Source organism: Oreochromis niloticus, linkage group LG6 (genome assembly GCF_001858045.2).
Source record: "Oreochromis niloticus isolate F11D_XX linkage group LG6, O_niloticus_UMD_NMBU, whole genome shotgun sequence".
Classification (NCBI taxonomy): domain Eukaryota; kingdom Metazoa; phylum Chordata; class Actinopteri; order Cichliformes; family Cichlidae; genus Oreochromis; species Oreochromis niloticus.
In genome coordinates, this window is record NC_031971.2 from 12,305,620 (window position 1) to 12,330,074 (window position 24,455).

General features: G+C 37.5%; 2 protein-coding genes across 2 annotated transcripts; both read left to right on the forward strand.

Moving 5' to 3' along the window:
- The first annotated feature begins 41 nt into the window (after positions 1–41).
- pin1 (peptidylprolyl cis/trans isomerase, NIMA-interacting 1) lies at positions 42–6,771 on the forward strand. Its single transcript, XM_003457754.4, has 5 exons — positions 42–219; positions 3,396–3,478; positions 4,274–4,382; positions 4,464–4,574; positions 5,990–6,771. The coding sequence occupies exons 1-5, from the start codon at positions 162–164 to the stop codon at positions 6,097–6,099; spliced, it is 471 nt and encodes a 156-aa protein (XP_003457802.1). The 5' UTR covers positions 42–161; the 3' UTR covers positions 6,100–6,771.
- Positions 6,772–11,263: 4,492 nt separating this feature from the next.
- Positions 11,264–22,247, forward strand: LOC106096846 (perforin-1). Its single transcript, XM_013265741.3, has 10 exons — positions 11,264–11,378; positions 13,539–13,817; positions 13,915–13,994; positions 14,288–14,300; positions 14,629–14,786; positions 14,865–15,003; positions 15,093–15,173; positions 15,881–16,374; positions 19,530–19,623; positions 21,555–22,247. Exons 2-10 carry the CDS (start codon positions 13,554–13,556, stop codon positions 21,762–21,764), a joined length of 1,533 nt encoding a protein of 510 aa, XP_013121195.2. The 5' UTR covers positions 11,264–11,378; positions 13,539–13,553; the 3' UTR covers positions 21,765–22,247.
- Positions 22,248–24,455: the final 2,208 nt, after the last annotated feature.

Consider the following 24,455-nt stretch of genomic DNA (forward strand, 5'->3'; position numbering starts at 1 on the left):
CTATCACAGAACAAAAACCCCACCAAAGGCGGACCTAATACTGAAAACAACTTGTACCATAAACATCAGGCCAACTGTCGTAATCTGCCTAGCTGCAGCTTGGTTCGTCACACGGCTTCTAGATTGAAATCAAATTTGAAAACGCTGCTGCAGAAAGCAACATGGCAGACGAGGAGAACCTACCGTCCGGATGGGAGAAAAGAATGAGCCGCAATTCAGGTGATAAAACACGAGCCACAAGAAGCTAAGTGTCCTAAATAGTGAGCTAAAGTGGAGTGTATAGTGAACTTAGCTCAGTAGCTAGCAACCTCAGCATCGTGCATTAGTGCTGAAACGAGGTTGGACTGACGTGTTTAATCACTGCAGTCTAAAAGCAGCGAGGGGTTAGTCGCTGCTGTCAATGTCTTTATTTAATGGTGGCGTTTTCTCAGCTTGTTTTAGGCACCTTAGCTTCATTATCGCGCCAAAGCTGATTCATTCAACCTGGCTGCGGCAGGGCCCTGCATGACGTCAGCCCGCCCCAGCGCCTCACCTGCAGATTGAACGAGTCCCAGCAGTAGGACGCTTTTCAGAATGCTAAACTTATGCGTCCTCTCTCCTCCCTCCTCACGTGACACAGGTTATCGTCATAGCTCTCGTGCTGTGGTGTTTTGTAAGGACCAGTCAATTCTAATACACACAGTTACACGGAGAAACACTAATATTTAATATACAATTAACTTAAATGTTTTAGTATCCCTCAAAGAAGCAAATTGCTTCAAAAAAAGAAAGCAGTTACTGTGAGGTGAACATTGCTGGGGTCGTTGCTCAAAGTCTTAAACATTACTTGTCACTTTTATTTATTTGTTTTTGTTTCATTTTGCATTACCTAATTACTCCCTGGAGAAAGTAATTTGTTAAACTACTCGTTATACTTTGCGTTACTCCACCGCAACATGACTGACAGCATGTTGTGATGCATTATAAGCCTTAGGCTACAGCCCCACACAGTGACTCAAACCCCTATCATAACAGAGGCCGTAAGATTTTATTTAATTTAATTTAATTTTTGTAGTGATAACACGTGGCAAAGTTGAAAACCAACTCAAGGAGCCTTCAGAACAACCACCACACCGATTCTACTGTAGAAACATGTACAGGTAGAAATGGAGGCTGGGCCTGATGGCTCATCACTCTGGCTGCTGACTAAGGGTCAGGATACACTGACTCTAGGTTCTTCACCGTGAAGATGTTTGTAAAGAGATGTTGCGTTAACAGTATAATGCAGCAGTTTCTGCTCTGGATGCAGTTTGCGATTCGTGATCTCATCCTTTCATGCAGTGAAATGGCCACATCGCCACTTCTCAAATGTTGTAAACTGCTCCACCATTTTCCTCCTCCCTGCAAAAATCTGAACTCACCTGACAGCAGCACAGGAAGAAAACTGCTGGTTTGATTTTTTTTTCCCCCTCTTTCAATCTGCCCATTGCTGAGATAATTGAATAACCTTTGCAAAGCAAATAGTGATGCAGTTGCTGAAATTAGTACAGTGATATGTTACAGTACTGCCTGTCTCAAAGAGTAATGTGATTACAGTACCTTGTTACCTTCTAGCCTGTTATATCAACGACTAATAACGATAAGTAAGGAAGTAACAATAACGCAAGTAAATTTTATTTATAAAAGGTAAATATTTGGAAGATATAAAATAAAAAATACTAATAATTGGTTATTTATTTTTTGTAGCATATCTAAAGATGGCACATGAGAGATTATTTTTATTTAAATTGGCCTATTAGAGATTTGAATGACTTTCAGACTTTGAAGGAGAAGCTGCTCTAAGCTTTGAAATCGTTCTTAAATGAGGGCTCGTGTGGGAGTCTGTGAGTTGGACAGGTGGCCCAGCTGTGCACCGTGACTCACTCTACACTGACGATGAAACCACAAAGTTCTCATTTAGCAACAGCAGCTCCTCCATCGACACGTACCTCCTTCACATCTCTCTGAGATGGCTAGGAAGAGCCGTCTCCTAGTGCTAGCAACTAGTTGCCAGCTAGTACTGGACAACAAGTTAATTGCTTTATATGAAGATGGAGCCTGACCAAAGGAAGAAAGGAGGCGTGCTTGAGTCATGGAAAGCACCCAAAGCATATAAAAGCTGGGCAGAGCCACTTTAATGTCACCCCGTGGTTTGTGGGCACCAGCTTTGAAACTTGCAGTGTGGCAGTTGGGCTTTCACCATCTTGGTCTTATGAAACCACACATGAAAATGTTAGCACTGCAAAAGAGGTGATCAGTGAACATTAGCGGTAGCAAGCTTGCATGTCAGAGCGTATACCATTTAACAGTTTACATGGATTATTTGCAAAGATAAAAACAGTCGAGCAGCGCAGTCAGCCTTTTGCTCAATGAGTCTCTAATCCTGAGGATAAACTCGAATTTCATGATGTTGGACTGCAGCTGGCAACAGTACCTGTTGTTCTTGCTGTTTAAGGTCGCAGGTCATGTTACAGTGATCCTTTCCATGTCCACTCCAGTATGGTGGATATGTTTCTGTTGAGAAGCAGGCTGACACAATGTCAAGCAAAACTGCTGCTATATAAATATGAGGTGTGAAGGTCCAGGGCTGGTTAGAAGGGGATTGGCCTAATAAATGAATCAGTGGTCCATGAAAACAGTCTTAAAATAAGAATTACTTTTAAAACAGAAGAAACCAAACAGTTGACTCAGTGTTTAAGTACGATCGAATGCTAAACTAGAGAAAGGTGCTTCTTTTAAAAGTGTATGGCCTCAGCAGCATTTTTTTTTCTTTTACACTTTTTTGCTGAAAGGCCGAGAAGGATTCAAAGGTGATTCTTCTATGAAGTCAGCCTGTGATATTTATTTTCTCCTGTGCAGATGGCCTGTAATGTCTAACATAAAAGGCTTCGATCATAGTTGTAAACTCACACAATAAGCTTTTTTTAGTCAGTTTTGGTCATTGTGGCTTTTTGATAGCATCTCTGATGCTCTTCTCTCATTACCTTTATTTACAGTCTTGGCAGGAAGCAGTTTGGTTGGTTTTTTTGTTTTTTCTTTTTTTCTTTTTGGCAGCTCACTACAACTGTGTAAACTGGTTTTTACACATCATCAGTGATCAGCTGTCGATGAAAGGTGGACATTTAGCAGCTTAAATGATGGCCCTAACTCTCAGGTGTACTCCAGGATAACTTGTTTCGTTCAAATGTCAGCGCTGGCCATCCCTGTGTAAAACTCAAGTGTTAGACATTTCCGTGTGAAGTGAGGCCAGTTGCTGTAGCACAGTATCCTGTACTGGGTGAATGGGTAGCAGCAGAGTCGTGTTGTGTTTTCATGTGTTTAAAAAGATCTTAATAAAACTTAATGAATTTACTGGTTCTCTGTCGTTACTTCAACAGGCAAAGTGTACTACTTCAACCACATCACTAATGCCAGCCAGTGGGAACGTCCAGTGGGAGACGGACGTGGAGAGCCAGATAAGGTTGTGTGTAATGTTTAGTAACTGCGTTTTTTTTTTTTGTTGTTTTTTTTCCTCTTTTGATGCACGTGATGAGTCAGTGCTACTTTCCCTAAAGAGGTACTGAAACACATTTTACACGGTATGTTCAGATTCCAGCTAGGGTACTGTTAATGCCTGCAAATTACTTATGATTTGACAAATATTGTGAAAAATCAATTTGGCAGGGGCATAGTGCTCTCCAGGATAACATTTGAAATGTTCCTGTAACACATCAGGGAGCTGCCTGCAATATGACACGTATGCATTTAAATAGTGATAGGAGGAACGGTGCAGAGAAATGGAATTCAATTATTAACAGTATTGTATTTCACATGATTATTAATAAAGACTGATGGACAACTGTGTGCTTTTACTTAGCTAACGGTTATAGTCATTGCTGATCAGTCTTATCTATCTTATCTAATCACAATACTTAGTTATGAACCAGACAGGGGGAAAAAAACCTCAACAGCACCCCCTGGTGGACTGAAACAGTAATAGATTTTATTATTCTAGGACTGATGAGTTTAGTGTTTTGTTTTTTTTCTTTTACACTTGCAACTTATGTAATGTTGATTGGCGTTCTTGTATGTTCATGACATCTGGTGGAAGATCAAAGGAAGAACCAGTCAAATGTAGTTGTAGGGCTGCATGATTTGCTGTAAAGTTGAAATTCTGCCATCCAAATTGTAAAGTGGTTCTGATACTCCAACATCTGGAGTGTTAACACACAAATACTGATATATTTGTATATGCATATATTTTTTTAAAATTCAGGTACGCTGCTCTCATCTCTTGGTGAAGCATAATCAGTCGCGTCGTCCGTCTTCCTGGAGGGAACAAAACATTACACGATCTAAAGATGAGGCCTTGGATTTGATTCAGAGTAAGTAAGGCAGCATGGAGAGGGAGAGGAGATTTTATGAAGTCTGATGGATGTATTTAATATCTTCTGTCTTCTGTGCAGAGTACATAGAACAGATCAAGTCTGGACAGGAGAAGTTTGAGTCCCTGGCTTCTCAGTTTAGCGACTGCAGCTCCGCTAAGAACGGTGGAGATCTGGGACTGTTTGGTAGAGGTATGCACGGCATGATGTCATTCTCTGTTCAGGGCAGTCTCTCATTCAGCATCTCCTTCATCTGTCTTTCTGAATAAAAAGAAATCCTGCACATAGCTCTCCATCAAGTGATCAAACATTCAGTGCATGAATAACTGATAGTAGTGACAAGTTAAACCAGCAGTTTGTGAGCACAGTTTAATTCCATATTTGTCACGTTTCAAACATCAGTCAATTTCAATATGAGACAAAGATAACCAGAGTAAATACAGAAGTTGCAGTTTTTACCCCTCGGCCATAAAAAGCCGACGTGGTGTTGTCGTCACTCCGACTGATGCGTGGGTGGCGTGAATGCACAAGTTTGTCAATGCGATAACTCAAAGCAGAGTTCACACTATAGGTGTTTCTCCTAAAAATCTTGGGCAATTTCAAATTTCATTAACCTCGACCTAAATGTCAATATCAGAGGTGAAGTTTTCTGAAAATCTTGTGAATGCGATAAAGAAGGAAGTCTTGATTTTCAAATTTATACCGTAGGAGCATCAACTACGAGGCTTTAAGGCTTTAGGGGTAGCACTGATGACTGCCAGTAATTTTAAGTGATGACATCATTTATTATGATGATCTGAAACACACCAGCAAGTCCACCTCTGAATGTAGCTTAAATCCTGTTGAGCTGCTTTGGCCATTGGTTCTTGAAAACCCTCCAGTGTGGCTGAATTAAAACATTCTGCTAAGAAGAGTTGGCCCAAATTTGTCCACAGCGAGGTGAAAAAGATTATTGCCAGTTATCACAAACGCTTGATTGCAGTTCTTGCTTTTAAGGTAAGCACAACCAGTTATTAGGGTTAAGGTTACTAAATACAATCATTACAAACTACTCAGATGGCCATCGGCTGATATTAGTATTAGTACATTAGGCTTGTAGGAGCTGTTTTTGTGTTGTTACCTATGTGTGCCACGAGGGGTCACTGTTTGAATGTTTATGTATGGTACTTAAGGTAGGCACAGGTAATTATCAGCAGGCGTTGTTGTTCGGAAGGAGCAAACGGTTTGTGATTCGCTGGAAACTAAGAGAACTGTTGAACAACAAATGCAACCAATTGAAAGCATTAAAGGTGTTAAATGTCAAGATAAGCACGGCTGGATTTATTGGATTTTCTCAAGTTTCATTCATAAGAGTGTCACCGCGTCACCCCTGCCATCAAACACCTAAGTGGCTTCAAGTGTAGGCTTAGCCTGTACAAGGCTGTTAGCTGCACAAACTCTGTATAACTGAACTGAATAAAAGAAATGAATCTAATTAATAATGTCAATTAGCTAAATATGTCATTAATATGAAATAGTCATACAAATGAATGATTAACTATAGACGTGCGTGCTGCATCATGTTGTATGATGGTTGGATAATGGCTCAGTGTGTGTTTCTGCTTTAGGTCAGATGCAGAAGCCTTTTGAAGACGCCTCCTTTGCTCTCAAAGTGGGAGACATGAGCGGCCCTGTTTTTACTGACTCTGGAGTCCACATCATCCTACGCACTGGTTGACAAGAAGACTTCACACGTTGTACTTTCCTCTTCCATCATCAAGCACACATACAAAGTCTAACCCAGTCAATCCTGCAGATTATTTTAATGGCACACAGCATCCCAGTAAACAAAGCTTAAAGCCTGCATCGCATCATTTTAGGCAGGATCCGTTTGTTCCAAGCACCATTAAACTATTATTCTTTAAGATCTTTTATTAACGATGACAGTGCCTGTTGAAGTGACCGCCCTATGGAAACTTTCATATGAGTGAGGATTATTTAAAGTCTTCTTGGTATGTGCATGACTTCTAAAGGACCACTTACTGTATGTTTCCCTATAAGATTTCCCATTGCCACTGTATGTGTGCCAAAGCAGTTCCGTAACTGTTTTGGAAAATAGGTTCAAATACTTTCTAATATTAGCAGCATCCCTGCAGATGGAGAAAGCACTGTTGTTCTGAGTTTACTAGAGTTAATCTTTGTGTTTTCCATTATTCAAAAAATGGAATTATTTCTTTCCGCAATCCACTCTGAAATGCATGATTTCTTGCCTTTGGATATGCCTTGATGGCACCGTTGAAAGCTTGCAGGGTTTAACAATAATCTCCACAGCTTTTAAAACCATCAATGTTCAGATGAACTGTTAACACTGTTGTGTCATTGAGGCAAAAATAAAAATCTCTTTTTGTAAGTCTGGTTTTATTTCCATGATTTAACCACCTTCAAGCGTTTCCAGTTTAGAAACTCTTTAGGAAGAGACAGGAAGGAACTGAAGTGTAGATTGTATATCGGTTTTAAACCTCTGATCTGGTGTTATGTGTTGGGTCTTCAAAACCGGTCTGTATATATCCTTGGCTTTTGTATGTGAGGCTTTTTTTTCATAGCCTATAAAAATAAAGACCTTTCAAACATGTGAGCAATGCAGCGCATTAAAGGAAAACTACTTCTTGCTTCTCATCCCAACAAAAGAAATCTATAAGGGAAAAAGGTTCCATATGAAAAATATTAAAGGACAAATGGAAAAACAAACCGCACAAAACTGATGTAATTAAAAGCTGCTGTCATAAAGCACAATAATAGACACTGTCTGGTATTTTAGGTTTGTTTTCAAGTTGATTTATAGAAATGAAAAACTGTTTGGTGTTAACCATTATTTGGTGCAGTGGTTAACACCAAACCGTTGTGACTGACTGACCTGGTTCAGTGCCCAGGTCTGTTCTACATAAACCTTAGTGTTGCAATTTAGTCATATCTTTAAATGTATCTTTTCAATGTACCCACAGACATGTACTGGTGGTTCTGTAGTCACTAGAAGTCTTGACTGTAAAGCCCTGGTTCTCCCTTGGCAAATGTTTTCAACATTGCTTTCCTCTGCCCTGTTTTTTTTTCTCCTTTCACTTTTCATACGTAAGTTGTTTTTGGATTCCTCCCAATGCTTTTATGTGTTTCCCATTCTCAGAATCAGCTCTGTTTGTAAACACACCTGACCTCTTTCACAAGCTGTTTTCTGCAGTGAAAATAACAAATCGCACGTTTTTATTGGTCAATTATTGCTGAAGCATGCGTGTCAACTTCACTACTAGGCATGTACATAAAATTAACATCTAAATCTTTAATCTAAATTTTTATAAATAATCATGCTAATCGTGATTAGGCCAGTGGACACCATCACATCTGGACAAAAAAAAAGTTTCTCTTATGGAAAATGTCATAAAGGCTGTGTGGAAGTTCCTCAAACCATATGCATTATAGTGCTGTGAGATACAGCAAGTTTTGCTATTGATCTTATACCAAATACAGGCCCAGGACTGCTGATGCCAATACACAAATGGATACTTTTAACATAAGGAAGGAAGCTTTGTTGGGGAGATTATGGAGTGTGTCATGACTTATTAAATTAATCATCATTATTTTGCAATATCTGAACATATTTTAATGATCCCTAACTCACTGGGATTTTTACATTGCACATAAATTAGTTAACAAAACAAAAACACACCTTATTGGATATCTGGCATGTAAATATGCCTGAAAGTCAGAAATTGACTCATTTCTGTTGTTTAAATGTGCAAAAGGCTATTAACATGTTACAGTCCACACAAAAGGGTTCAGACAGTTTTCATAGTGTGTGTTTTCATTCAGTGGGCTACAGACTGAACTTCTTCTAGTTACCTTGATTCACAAGTTGTCTTCATAAACGGTGTCGGTGCAACAGGCACACATAAAAGCTAATTAGTGCAAAACATTAGACTAATATGACACTAAGATATATAACAATATAAGTGTTTCATTCCCCCAAAGTAAAGCACAACCCTCTGCACCACCCAGAAATGTTATTAATACAACCACAAATTCAGCTGAGGGTACAATTTAAGAAAAAAAAATATTATTGATCATTTTGAAAATAGACTCAAAATTTTGAGGAAAAAGTCGAAATGTGGAGATTACACTTGTTCTTTCAAGACAAACTGCCACGGTTGCTTTACCCTATTAGTGAAATCACATTTCAGAATCGGTTTTAATAAGGAAATAATTTCTCTTTTAGCACATAAACACGGTGTGGTGATAAATTAAAAAGATTGTGCACAAAGATGCATCTGGTCAGATGGATAAACCACACAAACTTGGAAGAGTGGATTGTACAAAATGAAATGGATGGTAATGGACAGAAGAAAGGTTTTCAGTGGTCACAGCCTCGTGCTATAAAGAGGATCCTCTAGATTAAATATGAATCCTGACTTTATGGAAATCTATGAGAAAATGACCACTTGAATAGTGACCAAGGTAAGAAAACTTTGCTGTTGATGTGTCTCTATTACTAGTTTAAAGTCTCCTTCAGTACAATATAATGTTTGTTTGTTATATGTTGTCTGTCATGTTAGGTCTCATAGTATTCTCTACTCGAACTCTGGAAAGATTTAAATGTTACCTGTGGGTTGACTCTTCAAATGTGTGTGTGTGTGTGTGTGTGTTGTTATGTACCCACAAATATTTACTGTTGGTTCTGCTGTTTGTAAATATTTAATCTAAAGTCTGTGTTCTCCAAAGGCAGATGTTTTTACCATTGCTATCTCTGCCCTGTTTGTTTCCCCTTATTTCACCCCATCTCTTGTCACTTCGCATACGCAGTGTCCTTGGATTCCTCCCAGTTGCCTTTATTTGTTTCCCATTCTCAGAATCAGATCTGTTTGTAAACAGGCCTGACCTCTTTTACGAGCTGTTTCCTGCAGTGAAAATAACAAAATATAACTGTTCCTTTTACATATTTAAGTATGCATTACAACATGTTATCTTCTTTACTAATTTTAATTCGCATAGGCCTAAAATCCAAAGTAAGGTCCAAAGATAGTATTTTTCTAACTCATTTGGCCATCGAAAACTATTCCATACAGGCAAAACATTTTAGAGGCTGAATTGGTCTGTTTTATTAGACTGTATGTAAAAGATGGACATGGATTTCAGGTCTGAAACATGAAACCACTGAAAATGTCCTAAATCCGCATTTTTTGTTTTTGTCCTCTGGATGTAGGTGGAGGGTTTGCATTATTCCTACACACTTGCTGTAGCTTCTCTCTGACAAGCAGAAGCTGAATTGCTTGCTCATAGGGGTCATATGATTGTTGGGTTTTTCTCTGTATCTATTATTGTACGATCTACAGCACAATATAAAGCGCCTTGAGGTGACTGTTGTTGTGATTTGACGCTATATAAATAAAATTGAATTGAATTGAATTGTGTTAAATACACTTGAGAAATCAAAGAAAGTGATCCTTAATGTGTAGGTATTGCTATCAAGGGGGAATTAAGGTCTCTAGATTAGATTAGATTAGATTAGATTAGATTAGATTAGAATAGATTCGATTCTTTTTTAATCCCTCGGATGGGTTCCTCCAGGAAATTCAGTTTCCAGTAGCAGAATATCGAAAGAAGTTGCATGTTACAGAGTTAGAATATAAATATAAATAGAGGGGGACGTAAATGCATGTAAATGGTCCAATCATCCACTTTCAGATTTGGCACGTGTGTGAATTGCACAGATGTTTTCACCTGTGGTCTTCAGCAGGCTGAGACTAGTTTCTCCAGTACCGTCATCACAGTGATGTTAGGGAAACAGGTCAATAAAGTTCTGATGGTAACTTTGGTACAGGAACCAGACAGGATGTTTTGCATAACACCAGTTTTCACCCCAAGGTTTTGAGGATCTGTTCTATTCAGCTGTGTGTGAACTTAAGCCACAGCCTGACACTGAAGCAGGAGAAGAAACCAGTGCTGTGAAACTCATCCTGGTTCTTACACTGAAAAAGTCACAAGCATCTCAGTTTAGCAACTATCAACTGTTACATCACATCTGACGAAAGTTGAGTCATTTCTCCTTACTTTTTATTCATAGCACTGTAATATAAACTGGATCACACAATGGTTCATGCATGATAATAAGTTGGTACAATACAGTCATAACTCTACCCTAAATATGTTGTCAGAGACTGGGTGGGTATTAAAAGGTTAATAGGATTATAAATTGTATCCATAATGCAAAGTATTGTATCAACTATTGTAACTGGATCCCTTGGAAATGTTACATCCAGAGTTAAAACGTTTTGTATTTACTAATTAGATTGTGTAAAACGTCATTCCAACTTTCTGCTTTTAAGTCAGTTTAGTTTTAGGTTGTTTCCAAAGTGGATTTTCTAGTTTCAGTTTAGTTTTTATTGTTTGAAATGTTTTTGTTTTACTTTATTAGTTTCTGTGTTTATTTTGTTCTATATCATTTATTATTTTATTAGTTTTATTACTGGATGAAGAGTTCAGTACAGCACAGCCATTACAGCTTGAAAACAGTTGACTTGCAGTCTTTTATCTAAAGTCTCAATGAACACATTTAAAGCCTCATTAGGCAAGTTGTGATAAAATCCTTACCAAACTAACAGATGGTAAAACTAAGAATATTCCCTGTATTTATTTTAATTTATTTTTCTTTCTTTCTTTTTTTTAGCTTTCCAAGCTTACAAAATTGTTTCAGTTAATTACATTTTCAAACATGTCAAAAATCTAGTTCTTATTTTTATTTTAGTTAATTAATATGTTATCTGAGAGGAAACAACTCTGAGACGTCGAAAATTGTTTAAAAAAATGTAATGAATGTAAATATCCTGAGTGACGCAAGCGTTAATTTGAATGCTGCTGTTGGACTTTAACACCTGTGGCAGACTTTAAATTTCGTCGCTGCTGCAGTTCACAAACAGAATTTCACTTTGCGTCTGGGTGCGTTTTTATAACAGCTTGCCAGTTCATGAGAACGTGAGTAATAATTATATTTATTTAAGTTATTTATTCATTTATTACCACAAATAATCTCATTCTTAGTGGTTCTGTGGCAAGTGGAAGGATATTAACAAAATAAAGGTATTTTGCCTTCCAGTGTAACTGCTAATGAGCTGGATCTGGAATTTGGGTGCGCTTCAGGTTTGGTGGTTGGTTGTTGGATCCACTGCCAGTAGTCCAGTGGATCACACCGCAGGCAAATCGTTCGCTCCACACTCAGCCGAGTCTTCTACACTTGATCTGCCGGCCGGCACTGCAAATTTACCTCTCAGCCAATCATATGCCAACTTGGCCTGACCTGGCTACATGTCTTTGGGCCAAGTGTTTTTGTTCTGGCACGCAATGTTAGGCTCACAACAGATAAAATTTTGTTATCTGTAGCTTTAGCTGAGAACAGTCTGAACCGATTACAACAGCATGACTCTTAGTGAAAGACTCAGACTTTAACCAAGGACCTGCCAGGAGATGCCAAACTATCTGGCAGCAGAAACCCTTTCAGCAAATATGATAAAACCAACTAGTGAACAAAAAATATTTGGATTTCAAAAACCAAAAACAAAGAGTGTTATTGAAAGATGAGGTGATGCAACACAGTGCTGCATGTGCTGTCCATAATTTTTTAACACGTGTTTCTGGCATGAAAATAAATTTTCTATTTTTTTTACATAAAACATTTCTTAATCTTTTAAATGCTGTACATTTACTATTTTCAGTTAAGCATAGAGTTTAAAGGATATTCACTCTGCTTTCATTAAATTTTACACAGCTTCCCAGCTGTTTTGGAAATGGATTTGAACTATTGTTACAAATACAGTGAAAAGATTAAAAGATTTTTTCATACACTGGATAATATGTTTAAATTGAGCTTAAGCTTAGTTTGGTTGCAGCACACCCTTCATCTATAACAGCTTCAACTCTTCTAGGAAGACTTTCACCCAGGTTTGAAATGCTTTTATGGTAATTTATATCCAATCTTCCAGAAATGCATTTGTCAGACACTGACTTGCAGTATCTGCTCTAATTCAACCCAAAGACGTTTTATCAGATTGTGGTCAGGACTCTGTTGAGGCCACGCTTCCTCACCAAACTTGCTTGTCCATGTGTTTATGGACCTTGCTTTATGTACTGATGCACCCTTGTGTTAGAACAACCCCAAACGGTTCCCACAAAGTTAGGAGCAAGAAATTGTCCAAAATCTTGGTATGCTGAAGCATGTAAGGCTTAGATGCAGCTGCTCGGCCACGGAAACCCACTCAAGCTCCCGATACCCTGTTCTTGAGATAATTTGAAGGCCACATGAAGTTTGGATATCTGCAGACTCTACAGAAAGTCAGCAACCTCTGTGCATTATGTGTTTCATCATCCACTAACCCTACTCTTGCATCTCACGCGGTTTTACTCCTACCACTTAGTGGCTGAGTTGCTGTCGTTCTCAATCGATTCCACTTTGTTATACTACTACTAACAGCTGCCTGTCGAATATTTAGTAGAGAGGAAATTTCCTATCTGAACTTCCACAGGTGGCATCCTATTATGGTGCCACATTCCTGAGAGTGAATCATTCTTTCACAAATGTTTGTAGAAACAGTCTGCATGATAGGTGCTGGATTTTATACATCTGTGGTCAAACGTGATTGGAACACCTGACTTCAGTGGTTTGGATGAGTGAGTGAATACTTGGCAATATTGCGTGACTCCTACCTGCTGTAGGTTGTTCTTCACTTGGCTGAATGTTGACATTTGGGATTTGTCTTTATCATATCCTGTCTTCTGTAAAAGTTCAGGCCTTTTTTCACAGATGTCAATAGTGTTTTTTCCCTTTTGCAAGAAAAATTTGAGGTGGCCTCATCTTCAATGGACTTGTTTTGTTTGCAGTCACTTAAAAAGGGATAAGTGGAAGGTCCTTTAACCACCTCATTGGTTCAAAGCCACAGCTTCTAAACAGAAAAGCAGCACTTTTGATCCTCTCAGGACCTAATTATTAAATAATGTGAAAATTAATCGCACAAATATTTAACTTTAGTATATTTCATAGCTATGCATTTTTGGGTACACAACTAAAGTTACAAAATATGTGTCGCTGTCTAAAAGAAAATATGGACCTAACTGAAAATCTTTATCTCTCCCACCTTTCAGTCTGTGACTGAAGCCATGCTTTTCTTTTCAACCCCACCTCCTCTCTGCCTGATCCTCCTCCTGTCATACAACTCCCCTGTTCTCTCCTGTCAAACCGGGAACAACAACGAGTGCGAGTCTGCTCCCTTTGTACCAGGTTACAACCTGGTGGGGGAGGGATTCGACTTGGTCACCCTGAGACGAACACGAGCCTATGTGGCTGATGTGAGGACCTACCTGACTCCAAACGGCAACTGTACTCTCTGTACCAACCCCCTTCAAGGCAACAGGCTGGAGAAAGTAAAATAAATAAATAAATAATTCTGTGCAGTGAGTTAAACATGGCTTACACATAGCTTGTACTTATTAATCATGGTATTCTGTCTTCTATTTTCAGGTGCCAGTCTCTGTAGTGGACTGGCGTGCATTCAGCCACTGCAACACTCCTGTTGACAGCAGTGTACACGACTATGTTGGGTATAGTATTATACCATGTTATAATTACTAAAAGACTAACAGCCTTCATGTCTTTTATGTAATGACTTGTGCCTTACCATAAAAGCTGGCATCAAATTTGCCATGGACAAATAAAATAATGTAACAATATTCTTCTGGATCCTAATTTGTCTTTAATATGTTTAATAAAGTGTAAAAGCTAAATGTCCCATTAACATCCTCTGTCAATTTATGAACAGAAAATGTAATAAACTGTTTGAAGAAATCAGTAGTGAAATTTAACAGAGATCCTTTCCTTTGCATTGTATCCACAGCTCACTGATGAAGGTATGAAACATATTACACCTATTATTGAAATGCAATTAATACTTCAGTCAATTAAATAATAAAAACACAGCTTGCTGCTTTTTTTTTAATCTCCAGCATAGCACTAAATAAAACATGAAATCTTAAATATTTCATATCTCAACATATCTAATTTCACCCAATGCTAAAAAGTATATTGTGTTCAATTAAAAATGCACTTTTCTTTTAATAATGTTATCAGGAATCCATGACAAATGAGATACAGCATCTGAACAAAAGAACCTAGAAAAAAAGAAGTGATTGTGTTACGTTCCCCTAATTGATGTAACTTATAATGTATGTAATGCAGGCTATGCTTGATCACGATGGCCTAAATTTGGATATAGTTGTGGATGGTCGCTGGTTTGAGGGAGGAACACGTTCCGAAACATTTAAATTTGCTGCAGCAAGGATTCATGAGGATCGGTACACCTTCAGTATACATGGCATCACCTGCAAATATTATAGGTAGGCTCTGAAAATAAGTTCCTGTCACTTAGTTTGTTTCTGTTAAGATAATTACCTAATTAGTCTCTTTGTGTCTAGTTTCCGTGTAGCAAGCAGACCACCTTTAAGCCCAGAGTTCAAGAGGGATGTGGACAATCTGCCAAGTCACTACAATTCCTCCACCAGTGATCAGTATGACAGACTGATACATACCTATGGCACACACTACATCCACAAGGTCAAGACACACACACACACACACACACACACACACACACGCACACACACACTTTTTTTTAAAGATAACAATATTGTACCAAATTGCAGGTTTTCCTTGGGGGCCAACTAAGGACAATCACGGCTGCACGAACCTGTTTGTCCAGACTGAACGGGCTCAACTCACATGAGGTACTGTACATGAAGCAGATGTGCCTGCCCACAGACTGCCCACACTCCATTTACACACATTTGGTTACCACTGCCATAAAAGACCTGGTGTGCACAGATTTACAGTGATGGCAGTTTCATGAAAATCCTCATTGTCTAGTCGATGATTAAACTAAATTGTTTAAATTACATTTAATCATTGTGGAATTTTACATCCAACAAAACCAACTATGAATAGTGGTGCACATTGAAAACAATGCAAGCTCAATAATAATGGATTTTAGTTCTATATGTAACTGTTATTTGCCTTCAGTAACTTTATTTAAAAAATCTTATTCTAAATAAAATATAAGTAGATCAGTTAGACTTTGAGTTAGATCATCTTTTCAAGACAAAATCTAATGTATTCTGTCAGATAACATGATAAGTATGATGGAGGAAAAAACATCTTCTTCTGCTATAAAACAAGATAAACTGGATCAGATCAAAACATAAATGTCTTTAATTTTCTGCATTGCTTCCTGACTGAAGAATTGTAAAATTTTATTATGCCTGTAGTTAAATATCTACTATTTTACCAAAAATCTTCTTCTAGCTGGCAATGATAAGTGGTGGAGAAAACCATTATTTTAGGAAAAGCAGCAATAAAATACCGAAATGAAAACACCAAACTGCCATTTAGTGTATAGCTATTAAATATACATGGCATTTGTCTTTCTCTCTTTCAGTTTCACGCCTGTTTATCGAAGGGATTTTCGGTTGGCTTGGGGAAGGAGAAATCATATAGTGTTGAACAGTCTTGTATGAAGGTCCTACGAAACCAGGATGACACTACTGGGTATGGTGCTGGTCTCCATCAACACCACACTGAAGTGATAGGAGGCAATGGTTGGTCAGGGGATTTTCCCCTCAATGTTGATAACTCCATGGGCTTCAGAAACTGGCTGAACAGCTTGAAGGATTCCCCAGAGACTCTTTCGTACTCCCTTCTGCCACTGGATAACCTGATGCCAACTGAGGCAAAAAAGGAAGGGATGAAGACTGCCTTGAATGAGTACTTATCTGATAACATCATGCTTTCCTTAGAAAAAAACCCAACTTGTCAGGACCTTGATAACCTGGATACAAACTGCTGTCCTATAAAGCATAAGAGGGGAGTACTGGTTGTGAACAAAATTCAAGCCTGGGATCTGTGGGGAGATACTTGGAGTACATCTGACAGGTGAGTAAGCTGAGGTCAGGACCTGAAAGTCGATAGTATGTTTTTAAATTCTCAGAATACCAGGACATCTTCAGTTGTTTCCTTATCCAAAACCAGGATAATTAAATTCACAGTTTTTGTCCCTGCAGAAGGACTGGTCTGTATCCCACCTCACTGGGCTCACAGCTCATGTGCTACCCACTGCTTTGGCACAATGCTTTGCCCTAATAAATATAGGAAAGTACAAGGAGTATCATTTTGGTTCAGTTTCAAGAATTCAGCTACTTGAATCATTGTTAAAATCATCTGTAATATATATAGGTACTGAGATTGTAGATTACATGTGTGTAACTATAGTCACCAGGGACAATCCTGTACTGTTTGTTAGGAACATTTGGGGCTAAAATAGATAATTGATCTACACAGCTTGAATTGGTAGTTATATCCAGTCTATGTAAGCTTGGTCAGTTTAACAAACATTTTATGAGGAAATGGCAGTTACAGTGAATTTACAGTGGTTGGACAGTGATTAGTAAGCAACAGAGCCACTATGATTGAGCTTGTGAGAGTGAGTGGATTTAAGAAAGTGGGTGACTGTTGCTGTTTGTCATGTACCTGCACAAGGAAAGTCAATGCACACTGTGTGCTACCACTTTCCTCTTTCAGTCTGGAAAGAGATAACTTTAATTTTGTCAGCCGTTCATGTAAAGTCAGGTTGTTGAATGAAGCAATTAAAAATGTTTACATGTACAGTCACTGCAGATTTCTGTGCACAAGTCTTAGCTGTGGATCGCTTGATGTGTTCATGTGTCCTTAGAGTACGCCAGTGTCTTTAAAGTGCAAAGGCATGCAGGTTACCTGAACTATATGTTTTCTGTTGGTGCATCAAAATGGCATTTTACCCAGTGATGTTGAGGTTATTCAAGGTGATTCAGTCTTGATTTGGTCATCTTACCCACTCATCATTGTCTGCACCAGAACTTCTATCGCCACAGGCAACCCACATGGAAAAGATATATATATCTATAAATCTTATAAAGTTTGTATCTGTCTTGTGTGAAACTTGTATGAAAAGCATACAACAGTGAAAACAGATATAAGATCCCTTAAAAATCATATAAATGAAACTTGTATACATACTAGAATAATGTATGAAAGTGGCCACTTTCATCAGTAAATCACATAAGCCTTATATGATGTGATTCTAATTACAGTATATCTATAATACTAGCTGTGTATCAAAAGATTTATTAGAATCGAGAGCATACAGACTAGATGTGAACTTTCATTAAACAGAACTTTATTTAATGTGATGGATGTGCTAGAGCAGAGGCACACAGCTCTTAAATGTTTGGCTCAATTTGGGAAAGGTCTTAAATCGTTTTCCACAGAAAGTCTTCTTCTGTATTTTGTTTTCATGTTTGTTAAAGCAGAAAATCCACTTTTGCATAAGTATGTGGTGGCAAAAGGCATCAGTCTTGACAGCACGCTTAGCCAACGCAGGGTTTTCAGTGCACAATACTATCCAGAAATCTGCCAGGGTCTTTTGAGCATATTCAGCTTTTAGAAACCTATCTCAGGCGATCTCAATCAGGCTTTCCTGGTCAGCCACTGATAACAAAGTAGGCATGGCCTTGAATATGTGACACATCCAGTCATTTGACCCGTCCGTTTCTGGAAAGTATTGGCACAACTGCGCCACCAGCTCCTCAAGGTGCATGTTACAGTTGTGCTTTACACTGTTTGTGTGAGTGTGAGATCATTTAAGCACAGAAAATCATGCAGCATGGGAAAGAGTTGTGTTGTTTGTGTCCATGGAGTTCTTCCAAAGGTTTAACTTCTTTATCATGGCCTCAGCTTCATCCTGAACATTGAATATGGTTGCAGAAACACCTTGTAATCCGAGACTGAGCTCGTTCAGACAAGAAAATGTATCGCACAGATAAGCCAGGCACGTAAGGTACTCTTCATCATGCAAATGTTCAGGCAGCTGAGAGGGATGGTTACAGAAGTATACTTTAAGTTCATCCCTCAGCTCAAAGAAACGGGTCAGCACTTTCTTGATAGCCAGCGAACCTCTCTGTGCAGTAATAAAGTCTCATGTTCCCTCCCTTTGTTGCACAACGCAACAAATAAGCAGGAGTTCAGCAGCCTGGCTTTCACAAAGTTAACCATTTTTACAGTGGTGTCCAAAACATGTTTCAGATGGACAGGTATTCAAGGACTGCCTTTTATCACCTAAGAAACATCGCTGAAATCATACAAGTTTTATCACTTGACACTGCAGAGGTTCTTGTCCATGCATTTGTGTCTTCACACATTGATTATTGTAACGCTCTCCTTTCTGGGCTACCAAAGAAAAGTTTTTGACGTTTACAGATGGTACAAAATGCAGCTGCTCACATTTTAACCAAAACTGGGAAATATGAGCACATTACTCTGGTACTGAAATCTCTTACTGGGTGCCTTGTCAGGTTTAAGAAGATTTTGAGGTCCTGTTTTGTGCAGTTTATTAAAGCAAAAAAGTGGAATATTCTTGAACAGCTAAGTCGGTCACCTGATCTCAACCCAACTGAGCATTTCACTTCAGACAGACTAAACTTTAGACACAAAGACCCACAAACAAACAGCAACTGAAATCTGCTGCTGTAAAGGCCTGGAAGAGAATTAAAAAGAAAGAAATCCTGTAACTGGTGATGTCAACCAAGTATTAGAAACAGCTATTTTATCTTCAGTTATTTAATTTGTCCACTTACTTTTGAGCCCCTGAAATGAAGGGATTTTGTTAACAACATGCTTTAGTTTCTCACATTTTTCTGCAATCTTTTTATTCAGATTCTGCATTTCAACTGCATCTCAGTTGTTTCATTTAAAGTTTATTGTGGTAATGTACAGAACCAAAAATGGAAAAAAATCTGTCTTTTTCTAAATATTTATGGATCTAACTGTACCTTGTTACCTTGCTGCTTAGCTGCTTCTTGATTGCTTTGGCAGATTTTTAAAAAATCTAGCCCAAAATGGTTTGTTAGCTTTCTCTTTTCTTTATCGCCTGTTCTACTCTGCATTCCTCATGCTTGTGAACTTCTTGCCCAGGATGTTGCACAATGCTAAAAGCATTTCCTTCAAGCAGTAATATTTAATCAGCTTGTCCTCTTTGTTTCTTTACTTATTCACAGCTATGTTGTATTAAAGATTGATTCCGTCAGAGGCAGGACTGAAATGATCGAGTCAAACGACCCTACTTGGACTGGTGACTATTTGCTGGGCACGGTCAGTAAACTCTTTTAAGGCAAATTCAACCTGTTTTTATATTTGTGTCTTTTTATCCTATAATTATTTCTTTCTGTATATTTAATTGTCAAAAATATCTTATTGTCAGATGTCTGGATCTATGACCCAGCTTTTTAAGCTTATTCTGTATTTGATTCGTTCTTTGGGTTTTAATGATTTTAGTTTTATACAGTTTAGTCTTGAGTTTAGTTCTTGTGGTGTCTCCAAGTTTATATTCATATTCTGGTTTATTTTGTTCTTGTCAACTAGGCCCCTTTTGTGTCTTTGTCTCTCATGAGAGTCTGTCATGTCATCTGTCTTTACACCTCCCTCTGTGTGTGTTCAGGTCTCTCACTCTCTCACCCTCGGTTAGGGATTTTCCGATTAAGATCAATTTTTAGCTTGAATAACGCGATATCGATTCATTAAATCCTGAATCAATTTTTAAATATAAATGTATTTTGCCAGAAACGCCAGAATCTCAGGTTAAAACTCACAAAACTATTTCAACAACCACCAAACAGCTAAAACAGTGAGAGCAGGTAAACGGATTCTGCACAAAGACGTAAACACAAAACGTGGACCCGACACATCAGAATCTGTGAGATGTCAGCTTTCTCATCCGACACGTACACAGACATGCCATCGGGGCTGAAAGCCAACGTCTTACAGATTCTGATCCTCCAGGATTTGGCACTCTCTGGCTGCTCTCTGACCACTCTCCTACCAAAATTCACTGAACCAGCAGTAAAAGAAGACGCTTCAGATTAGATAGAAGATCTCCTTCATGTTTTCTGTGTTTTATCCTCAGTTACTTTGACACAAAGGCATCTGCAGTGTTGTTTACACCTTTGATGAAGTCTCATAAGTGTCAGTACTGATAAAGGATCAGAATTATAATATTTCTGACTGTCTGAGGCAAATTTCCAGGATTCAAATCGGAACCTTTTGAATCAGATTAAAATTGATTATAGAAATCAGTGACGATACCCAGGACTACCCTCAGTGTCTTAATTGGTTCTCTCTGTGTCATTTCCCTCACTCGTTCCCCTATGCCTCTCTTTGTTTCACCCCTTTGTCTCCTCAGCTATTATTCGTTTCCATGTCTGTTTCTTCCTGGCTCCTGTGTCAAGCCTGTGTGTCTCAGTCTGCGTTTCCTGTTTTATTTTGACAGTCACTCTTCCTGTGTTCAGTGTGTTCAGTTTTGCCATTGTGGAAAAAACAAACTGAGCAGCAAGACTGATTTTTCTGTTTTTTTATTGAAATTTTTTAAAGGGCTTTGCAAAGAGATCAATACAGCATGAACAGGGTTCGCACCAGCATTAACAAAAAGGCAAAATTACAACAGCTCCTTTATAGATATCATGTGGATAAAATCTTTGTCTATTTAGTGTTTGGGAGTGAATTCTCACCATCATCTAGGCACCAGCTTGATAATGAAGTGTTTTCCCGTCTTCATACATTCTTTCTTTGTACAAAAAAAGTTACAATTACATATCAAAAGTAAACAGTGGTTAGATGAGGTGAAGCACAAATTTTCCATCATTTTCTTCGTGTTTAGTTTTTTCCCAGTTTAGTTAGCGTTTATAAGTGACCGTTTGCCTTTGTTTTGCACCTAATTAAAAATCTTTTCCAGGATTTATTTCTAAAGTAAAGGCAAAGCTTTGAGGTTTCTAATAAGATTAGCAGTGTATACGTTAAAGAAAAACTTGTCATAATTCACAATTCATCAAACAGGCCTTCTAATTTGGGGTGTGTATGAGAGCATTCATGTTTAATTATGCAAAGAATATGCTTTCAAGAATCAGTGTGATTAAATATTTTGCACTTTAGGTCTGCTCTTCTCACCATTTCTATAACCCCCAAATCTCAGCTGAATATTTAAAGTATGAGTGAATGACATCTTTTTTTCATTTTTTTTTCTTATCAAGGTAAACACAGAGTCACTTTTGGAGGTCCAGATTTGGGACGATGACCCATCCTATGACGATCTTTTGGTATCATGTGAGAAAGAACTGCAGACAGGGATGAACGCATTTAGGTGCTCATCCAGCGAAGGTCGCTTTGAGCTCCATTACACTCTGAAGTGCGACCCTCATCTGACAGGAGAGAAGTGTGAGCGCTATAAACCTTCACCATAGTTACAAATGCTGTAACTAATATCTGTATCAGATCTGTTGAACTTACAACGTAAAGGATCACATGAGTTTATTTACAGATGAGTTTATGTACTTGTTCTCTTAACACTGGGATATGATATGATTCAGGTTTACTTTATTTAATGTACATTTTTTATCACTTAGTTATTCATTGATCAAATAAATCATGATTATAGTCATTCACTGACTAGCATTATATATAGTTGAAATAAAAAAAGCACTTTCTAAATTTCAACATGTTAATTTTAAATATAGGTCTGTGAACACACATATCTAATCAGATATTGTGTACTCTCATCGACTAGCTGTTCAAAAACTGTAAAATCCTTGTTGCATAATTTTTTGCTTAATCTTCTCATGTAAATAAAGTTATATTATGTTGGACTGACTGAAGTGCAATTGAAGTTTCCTAAACAGATGTAGTGACTGTGGATGTAACTCCATTAAAGACAGAATACATGCTCATGGGGAATTTTTGGAGCATTTGGTTTCACTCTATAATGATCACACTGTACATAAAGAACCTCCATATGGCTGTGACTATGAATTAGCACTATATATAAAATTAAGTTACTACCAGGGGTCTAAGAAGCTCTGTTTAATAATTTTTGACTCTAAACTCTAAGTTGATAAAGAAGTTAATCAATTTAGTATATTCAGTTTATTGTTATATAATGGGGGAAAAAGGAAACCATCCATCATTTATATCATATTTTATTCATATAAATGAAGTAATTTACTGAAATGTGCAAACATAAATAAAAATATAGTATATAAGACTAAAACAGATTGCATATTTCTGTTTGGGCTGTTTCTGGGGTTTGGGTTACCTGAGGATATTTTAATTCTCATTCTAAAAAATGAAGCAATTGCTTATCAGACACTTTCCAGATGCTATTCCATGATTCCTGAATCAGTGATGATAATTTTCTGTGTTCATAATTCCATCAATTTTGACAACCTCCCCAACACCACAGGGTGAATGCAGGCCCACACTATAACGAAAGAATTGCATAAATTGCTTTTGGAATTACAGCCTTGTTTATAGTCCATGAGTTCAGAGTCACAAAAGTAATTGGGCTATTGATTGAGAAACAATTTCCAGACCTTATATTACTACATAAGACCTGGTTCATCATCATTCTATGATTAACAGCAATTACAATTAACCATGTAAACCATTTTTAGTTGATTCCAAGTGTTGAATATGTATTCTGCAGTTTTCCACAGGAACTCTCAATATGAGGGCCAAAGATACAGTTAGGTCCATATATATTTGGACACTCAAGTCAGCTTTATTTGTACAACACGTTTACAAGACATCAAGTGTCGGCTTAAGTGCTGAATAGAGGGAAAATATAGTCAAAATAAAAGAAAGAATTAAAATAAATGGCGTAAAAAGATTGCAAGAAATATATATTAACATGTGCATATACTTATATACAAATGCCTATATAAGCATATAAATACACATACACACATACATATGGATATATAAAGATACACACACACACACACACACACACACACACACACACACACACATACAGGTATGCACAGGAACATGAATACATATATACATATACATATACAAACATCATGCAATAAGATAAAAATAAACAAAAACAAAAACCCCAGACAGAATAGACTCGGTTTCAAAGTGATCAGAAATGGTTGGCTGACTCTGTTATAGGTCCATATATATTTGGAAACTGACACCATTTTTGTGTTTTTACTTGTTTACTGAAACATATTCCAATTATAGTTATGTAATGGAGAACAACATAATGCAAAGAGTCTCAGATTTCATTTGAGGGTGTCCACATTCAAAGTGGATGAAGGGTTTAGGAGTTTCAGCTCCTTAAAGCAAGCAGTTTTGTCTATGTTATTATCTGAGAAAACTACTGAAAAAAGGGGGTAATGTGATATTCACGAGTTGTTTTCTTGTGTGAAAAACTACGCTACCTAGTGGACACTAAAGGAAGCGAAAATAATCTGCAGAGAAGCAATGTAATGATTAGAGATGGCACGATACCACTTTTTTATGTCGGATACCGATATCATAAATTTGGATACCTGCCGATACCAATATGAATCCGATGTAGTGTATTTTATAATCAATAAAACTGTTTTTTTAAAATATCTTGCTGCATTTTGTATAAGTTCATACTCAAGTTTTAAAAAACAAAAGACTAAAGCTATTCTGTTACATAAAAAATACACTGCACCCAAAATATTTCATAGTTCAGCAATACTCATCAATCTAGTAAACTTAAACCTACTCCATCCTCCCTATTCTGGAATTTTAAAGAGTACTTAGCGGAAATATTAATATGTTTTTTTCACATTGCAAGTTTATTTATTATTATTTTTATTATAATCATTATTATAATAAATGGTGGCGATTTTGAAAAGACAAGATCATGACGATTGTTTTCGTCAGATCATGTGTCCTATTCTTAAATGAAAGACCAGTTAACAAGTGCAAATGAAAGAGTGTGGCATAGACACATACACAGTTTTTTTAAAACTTTTTTTAAAACCGAGATGTTCAGTGTTCATCGGCCTGTTATTAAATTTTTTAAAACATTTTAATATCTGAGAAGAACTCAGAGCAACTTTGAGACAGCAAAAATTATTAAAAAATTTAAAATAGAATTCAATGAATGTGAA

Bases quoted from the DNA above. Each gene is read 5' to 3' on its own strand.
- pin1 (XM_003457754.4), top strand. From the start codon at position 162: ATGGCAGACGAGGAGAACCTACCGTCCGGATGGGAGAAAAGAATGAGC. The intron at 220-3,395 runs GTGATAAAACAC...TTACTTCAACAG, and splicing joins AAGAATGAGCCGCAATTCAG to GCAAAGTGTACTACTTCAAC. The intron at 3,479-4,273 runs GTTGTGTGTAAT...TTTAAAATTCAG, and splicing joins GACGTGGAGAGCCAGATAAG to GTACGCTGCTCTCATCTCTT.
- LOC106096846 (XM_013265741.3), top strand. From the start codon at position 13,554: ATGCTTTTCTTTTCAACCCCACCTCCTCTCTGCCTGATCCTCCTCCTG. The intron at 15,174-15,880 runs GTACTGTACATG...TCTCTCTTTCAG, and splicing joins ACGGGCTCAACTCACATGAG to TTTCACGCCTGTTTATCGAA. The intron at 19,624-21,554 runs GTCAGTAAACTC...TTTCTTATCAAG, and splicing joins GTGACTATTTGCTGGGCACG to GTAAACACAGAGTCACTTTT.